This window comes from Pterocles gutturalis, unplaced genomic scaffold, assembly GCF_000699245.1.
Source record: "Pterocles gutturalis isolate BGI_N339 unplaced genomic scaffold, ASM69924v1 scaffold9387, whole genome shotgun sequence".
NCBI classification, from domain to species: Eukaryota; Metazoa; Chordata; class Aves; order Pterocliformes; family Pteroclidae; genus Pterocles; species Pterocles gutturalis.
This window is the reverse complement of record NW_010107959.1, coordinates 3,468-10,740: the sequence shown is the minus strand read 5'-3', so window position 1 is coordinate 10,740 and position 7,273 is coordinate 3,468. Positions and strand designations below refer to the sequence as shown.

The window sequence follows — 7,273 nt, the reverse complement described above, 5'->3', positions numbered from 1 at the left end:
AGCAGGAGGGGATTTTCTATGTTTTTTGTCGCTCTCCTTGTCCTAAAATAGAGTTTGTCTGCATTCCCTTTAAATCCCGTGTAACTGCGAGCAGCAGTGAAATCCTCCTGTCTTGCGTTGCAGGTGGGTAGAGACCCCCGTTCCTCTGGCACTGTCGCAGGCCCTGAGATGCTGCGGGGGTGCGTGCTGAGCGCTCACCCTGTGACTTCCACCTCTTATCCACTGCCTTGTTCTGGAGCTCGTACACTGATAGCCCAGCCCTGCACCCCAGAAATCTCTTTGGGTTTTGCCATAGGGTGTGCAGTATCCACGTATAAGAAGATTTTTGATTTCCAGGGCTAGCAGCTTCAGAAGTCTCTAATCCTGAGTGGAGTAAGTGGAGGTGTTAACAGAATTAGTCTCTGTGCAGAGCCTGCCGTTGGTGGAGTCTGTGTTCACCGAGGTTTGGGTGAAATCCAGATGGATGTTGCTTTCCTTCTGGTTTTCTCCTTGAGAGAGGAACCTGTGTTGTGTTTTCATCCTCTGCTCCCAAAACCTCCTGGCAGGTGTTGGGGATGGAGCTAAAGAGAAAAAACCTGATCAGAACCTGCTTCTTCTTGTCGCTGGGAGGTTTGGGGAGGGGCAGCTGAGCTGCTGGTGGGTTATCTCATTTCATATCACGCTGATTTTTAAATAACGAGCAGTTGATTGCCCATGTGTCGAGGACAGTTTTTACAGGACGGGGAGGCTGCAAGGTTTGTTTGGAGGTTCTGGATAGCCTTTCACGCTCTCTCTTCTTATTTCACTCTGCTGGTGTTGGCCTCCAGCCTTATGCAAGAAGCTGGGGCAGACATCGGAAGGAGAGGGACGAAAGAAACGAATCTGTGCGGCCTCTCTCCTTCCCCTTGGAGGTGTCCTGGCTTGGTCTGCAGTTTGTGAGCGTGCCACCACGCCTGGGGCATGCCAGCGAGTGGCAGCAGACGTTTGCCAGCTCTGTTCTGCAAGTGAGGGCCAGAATCTTTCATCCGCTGTTTAGCCTAAGGTTTTCACTTCTGCTTATGTTCAGCTTTCTTGATCTCTCCATGTTTACGAGATCTTTTTTGGGTCCTGACAGGTCTTGACAGAAATTTGTACCTCCAAGGGAAACAAAACGCCTCTCAAAAATATTTTAATTCTATGTTGCTGTGAAGTTTGGGATGGAGTGGGGGAGAGGGGCTGGCACTGATGGGGATTTGGGTAAGGGTGTGCATTTATTTTACAGGGATGATCTGGGAGCTGGCTGCATCTGTGCTACTGGGCAGAACCTTTTAATCCTTATTTCTGCAATGGCACCTGCTGGGGAAAGCAGAGCATTACAGGACGTTCAGCAAACACTGGGTTGTTTCCGTGTAGTTGTTGTTTAGAGACTTGTGAGAGTGGTTCTAGGACTTTTCTTCCAGGGCACAGGGATGAAATTTGCCCATCAAATAAACATTAGCCCAAAGTGTGCTTTCAGCAGAAATGCTTTAGCTGGGACCCTGGAGAGTGGCTGCAAACACGTACACAGACGTACAGGGACTGCAGGGGTCTGTCTGTGGCTGGAGAGAGATCGATGCAGGTCCTGAGCAACCCATGTTCCTGGAGGGGTTTCAGCTAGGGCTGAGGGTTATTGGGGACATGCAGGAAACTGTCACCTTTGGAGGCTGTTAGGCCTTGTGACATGAACTGAGGAGCTCTGGTTGCAGCCCTGCCGCAGCTTTTGTGAACTGGGGAAACACCCTCTGCTGATTTTTCCTGTAGTTCTTTAGTGTTTTATGGCTGAGAAGAACAAAGAATGCGAATCTGAATCTGCTCTTGAGTTCTCAGTGGACTTTTTTAGCACCAAACTCTCAACTATTACAAAACATCAATAATAGGACTTGTCAGCAAAATAGACTCAGGGCTGCACTCCGGCTAAGAGTTTGCTGAGTTTCCCTTTTTCTGAAGTTGGAATATTTACTGTTGTCTCTGCAGCTGCCGTAGCTAATCACTGTGTCCTGTCTGCAGGAGTTCTGCCTCTTCGCCGTGGTCGGCCTGGTGTCTGACTTCTTTCTGCAGATGTTTTTCTTCACTACCGTGCTGTCCATCGACATTCGCCGTATGGAGGTGGGGAAGAGCCAAGAACCACGGGGTTTTGCCTTGGGTTTTCCTTCTCTGCTATGGTGGAAGGATTAAAGGAAGCACAGCTTGTGATTTTTTACTCTCTAAATAGAAAAGACCGGGCTGTAAAAGTTCTGGGGCAGTACTTGCTGGGTTACCTATACACAGGGGTTGGGGACAGGACACTTGAGGGAACAAGACCCCCTCAGGTATATAAATGCACAGATTTGGGTGAAATGGGCTGGAGGGAGACATGGTCACAAACAGAAGAGAGCGAAGAAGAGAGCATGTGCTGGAGAGAAGCTGGGACAGATTTACTGGAGGGTGAAGGTGGGAGCTCAGACCTAGGCATGTATTGAATGTAGCTGACTGCACACACATTTCTGTCGAGGGACCGAGAGAATCTCATCACCGGGGTTCTCACACGTTTGCTTTTCTCTTGACAGCTTGCTGATCTGAACAAACGCTTGCCGGCGGAAGCCTGCATGCCCCCAGCGAAGCCCGTCAGCCGCTCTCAGCGCTACGAACGCCAGCCAGCCATGCGACCTGCCACCCCCCACACCATCACCCTGCAGCCGTCATCTTTCAGGAATCTGCGCCTGCCAAAGAGGCTGCGGGTGATTTACTTCTTTGCCAGGACCCGGCTGGCCCAGAGACTCATCATGGTGTGTATGCCGTGTGGTGTTTGTTATCCTCCTGGACACTAACCCAACCCCAACAGGCTTCTGGGGAGGGAAAAAAATCCAACATTTTCATGCATCCTTGTTTCCCTGCAAGACTTAAGCTGCCCCATGGTAAATACAGTTCAAGAACTTCCCTAAGAACATTGCTCTGCATGCCTTAGCTCCAGGGCTCTGCTCTTTGTGTGATGTTTGGGTCACAGTGAGTAATTTTGATATTTGCTTTGAGACAAAAATCTGGTTTTATGTAAGCAGATTTTCAAGGACTGTATGAGTGGAGAGAGATTTTTACAGGCAGAAATCAGGTTTTGTTCTTGCAGATAATGTGGAATAAAGCCATGGAGATATTTTGCTACACGAAAGATTAAGGCTTTTCCTTTTGCAGGTGTAACTGCAGCGGTTGCACCAGTTACTGCCCCTGCTTCTCCCTCCATGTCTGTTCTGGGTGTCTGCCCTGGAAGCAGAGGAATGTGCACATTCCTCGATTCTACAAACCGCAGCCCAGTCTGTTAGTGTCAACACTGGTGGCACTTTAAGTTAAATTAATACTCAGGCTGTGAACCGTGGCTGCTGCAGTCGGTCTTACAGAGCTCAGAACCCTGAATTAACCCTTTCCAGCCCTGTCTGAGGGTGCCAGACAGCCGGCAGCAAAGAGTCTCTTCCCTGCTGTGTGTTTGTGGGGGATGAAGTCGGGTTCTTACCATGAGGTTGAGACAGATGGCTCCTGGAAAAGTTCTGTTTGGTTTTTGTGTGTCTGCTGGGAGTAAGACCGTAACCGAGCGCAGGGCGAACCCTTGGTTGGGATGTTGATCAGCTCAGGGAGCTGAGGAGGAGTGTGGAGGACTAAACCTGCTTCTGTCTTTGCTCATGGTGTAGGCTGGGACGGTGATCTGGATCGGAATCCTGGTGTACACGGATCCTGCTGGTCTCCGCACCTACCTCACGTCACAGGTCACCGAACAAAGTCCTTTGGGTGAAGCAGGGCTACCGCCTATGCCTGTTCCTGGAGGGGTCCTGCCTGCTGGGGACCCCAAGATCGATCTCTCAGTCTTCCCGTCGGACACTATACAGCTGTCAGAGAACCAGACACAGCAGCGTGAGCAGAAGTCAGGGCTGGAGTCCCTGAGCAGGCTGGAGACAAACCAGCACACATGGGCCCACGGACCAGAGGGCAAAGGGAATGGACAGACGGAGCTTGGAGCTGAAGCAGAGGTTACCTGGGGAGCAGAGGATGAGGAGGTTTGGAGGAAGCTTTCCTTCAGACACTGGCCATCCCTCTTTGGCTACTACAATATCACTCTGGCCAAAAGGCAAGTGAGCTGAGTCGAGTGCCACAGGCACTTCAAGTTCCCCGTGGAATTGACCCCGAGCGTTTTTCTTTCTTTTGTCCATCACCCTTCTGAGTTAGATAATTTGTATTCCCATGAGACTTACTCCAAATGTGTCTCCAGGAGTAGACTATTGAACAGCCCCTTCTGCATGGTGCAGAGCTACCAAACTCCAGGACTGTTTGTCTGAGAATAAGGGTGGTTGTGTTTCTCCCCGTGCCCTTGGGTGTATTACATGCTTCTTGTCTTCCTTTACCCTGGAGGTGATGTTTAGAATTTTGTAAAACAATATATGGTCACCTGTGAGCGATGGGGCTGGTGCATGTGAGGAATAGAGAGATCTGATCCTGGTGAGATCTTCTGCCTGCAGGGTACAGACAGCTGGATCATTATATCCTTATTTAAATCTCTGTGTTCCGTTTCATCTCATCAGCAGTTCATTCCACTCTTGGCTGTTAACCTCTTCCACAGAGTTAAAGGTTAAGACCTGGGAAGTATCTTTAGAGAAAAAATATTTTGAAGGAGGGCTTTAGCTTAGAATACCAGAAACTAGTGAACTGAGAGTACACAGCGAGACCTACCTTGGCTGGCAGTGAGAAGGTGGGCTGGGTAACCTGTTGGGAATTTTATGGTTTTTTGCATTTGTTGTTCTTAAGCTATTTTCCCATTCCTTCAGATACATCAGCATCCTTCCAGCAATCCCTGTCACGCTGTACCTGAACCCACAAGAGGCCTTAGAAGTGCGGCATCCTCAGGAGGCGAACCGCTACCACCCCTTCTTGTCTTTGAGCGGCGGGAAGCCGGGTGCTGAAGCTCAGCCTGACCAAGCCTTCTCCAAGCTGCAGGGTCACCAGGATGTCACCCTTTACAAGTAAACAAGCCCGTGGCTTTCTGACCGTGCCTTAACTCCCTTGAGTTGCCCTTTGGCTGTTTGGTTCCTCGACTGGAGGGAAAAAAAGAGAACAAAAAATACTTATAAAGCTTCAGTGTGAAACCCCATAATTCTCAGGACACTCTGGCTCAGCTGGCACTGGCTCGGTGATGCTCAAACTGTTACTCCTAGCTCCACACGTGATGCGTTACAGGGTTTATTGCTGGGTAACAGGGGTAGGAGTTCATCTTTGGGAATAAATGCTTTACTGGGTGTTAGATCAAACTCTCATGAAAGCAAGGACCTTCCTTTCCTACTGAGAGGACGGGCTCCCAGCTTGCCGTCTGAGTCTGCCATTCTCCTCTGGCCGTGTTGAACGCACTTTATATTACCCCCATCCCCATCTAGTGTTTTTCTCGCTGTCTTAATTGCTACATAGTGTTTTTATTGAAAAGTCTGAAAATCTTGTCGAAATTGACTTTTCCCAGTAACTTTCCAGAAATCACTATAGCTGATCAGAAATTTTGCTCAGCTGAAAAATTTAAACCAGCAACATGTGTAACACTTTCACAGTATTTTTCAAAATCTATCCGTGGACTTAGCAATTGAATCTTTATCTTGTCTTCTGTTTGTCTCTCCCACCAGGGTGGCTGCTCTGGGTCTGGCCTCGGGCATTATCCTGGTGCTCCTGCTGTTCTGCCTGTACCGGGTGTTCTGCCCCAAGAACTACGGGCAGAACGGGCTCTCGCACAGCAGGAGGAAGAGGGGTGACCTGCCCTGCGACGATTACGGCTACTCCCCACCCGAGACCGAGATTGTCCCCTTGGTTCTCAGAGGTCACCTCATGGTAGGTGGGACGGGTGCAGTCCCTACAAGAAAGGTGTTTCACTGACTTGTGCCACACATGGTTCCTTTTCTTGGGCTCATCCAGCCTTGTTTGCTGGGGTAACTCTAAATTCCTGGTATTTAATGCCTACTGGATCCTTTTTTCCCTGCTTCCTACAAGTTAGTGCGTACGTTTGAGCTGTTAAATGTTGATCCCAGTGCTAAAATAATCTGTGGGTTTGCACAGAAGTGTGTTGCTGCTCAGTTCACTCATTTTTCTTGAGGGGAAGGCTGTTTCTTCCCATTCTGAGATGAAACAAGGCACTCAAACACCCAGTCAGGTGGAGTTTGAAACACAGTGCTGTGTCTTCCAGAGAAGCTGCACCCCTGCTCCTGACCCTACCATCTCTTTGGGCTGTATTTTGACAAGGAAAGGGAAGACAGCCGGAGTCTCTCTGATTTGCAGCTGTCTAGTGCACATCTGGGACTCTGGGCAAGGATATCCTCCTGTTCTCAGAGTATCCCCAGGTTGCTAAGCCAGCCACGTAGTTTTGATATAAAATTTATCATCTGTATAGCTCCTCAGCCACACGCAAGGTGATTGTCAGAGGCCTCGGTGGTGCTGCGCCCTCAGCTGTGCTTGTTCTTCCTCCCCAGGACATTGAATGTCTGGCCAGTGATGGGATGCTGCTTGTCAGCTGCTGCCTGGTGGGCCAGATCCGCGTGTGGGACGCTCAGACTGGCGACTGCCTCACCGTTATTCCCAAACCGAGGTATGCGGCGTATGTACCAACTCACTCAGCTGCGGGGAGATCCCTCAGGAGGAAATCAGAACCTCTGGCAGCAGAGGTGGGAGGACTGATCTTTTATTTCTGGGTTTCAGGTTGCGAAGAGACAGCAGTGGCATTTTTGATTACCAGGAAAGCTGGGATCATAGTTCGGATGGCAAGAATGGTCTGGATGACTCCTTTGAGAACAGTCACCAGCTCAAAAGGATGCTCAGCCCGCCCCAGCCTCCGCTTTTCTGCGACCAGCCAGACCTCACATCTCTCATTGACACCAACTTCTCCGAGCAGGTGAAGGTGGCCGAGTCAGAGACGCGGCTCCGTGCTGTGGGCGGTCGCCAGAAGGAGACTTCGGAAGGGTATGACTTCAGCAGCCTGGTGGGTAAAGTGTACGAGGAGCACAGCACCTCCAACTGCATGAACTTCACCGGCCTCTCGGCCCCGCACGGACAGGCCGGCTTCTGCGTGGGGAGCGGCAGCCCCCGCTCACTGGGCTGTGGGACCGAGGGGGGAGGCTGCAGCAGCCGCAGGAGGAGCCTGGGGGACGAATCTTTTACGGGATTTGACAAATCATCACCGCTTCCTTCCTGGGGAGGAGACTTGGAGAGCTCTGTCTGGAGCCTGGACCTGCAAGGGAACCTGATCGTGGCTGGCCGGAGTAACGGGAAGCTGGAGGTGAGGAGCGGG

The 7,273-nt window shown here is 50.6% G+C and overlaps 1 protein-coding gene across 1 annotated transcript in view; it reads left to right on the top strand.

Moving 5' to 3' along the window:
* Window positions 1-7,273, top strand: part of SCAP (SREBF chaperone) — a gene marked incomplete at its 3' end in the record, with an annotated part of 38,114 nt that overhangs the window by 27,403 nt on the left and 3,438 nt on the right. Inside the window, exons 10-16 of the mRNA XM_010072445.1 lie at window positions 2,005-2,103; window positions 2,544-2,762; window positions 3,654-4,087; window positions 4,782-4,976; window positions 5,622-5,823; window positions 6,459-6,574; window positions 6,685-7,261. Of these exons, the coding sequence (XP_010070747.1) occupies window positions 2,005-2,103; window positions 2,544-2,762; window positions 3,654-4,087; window positions 4,782-4,976; window positions 5,622-5,823; window positions 6,459-6,574; window positions 6,685-7,261 (1,842 nt within the window). The remainder of the gene's footprint in view (window positions 1-2,004; window positions 2,104-2,543; window positions 2,763-3,653; window positions 4,088-4,781; window positions 4,977-5,621; window positions 5,824-6,458; window positions 6,575-6,684; window positions 7,262-7,273) is intronic.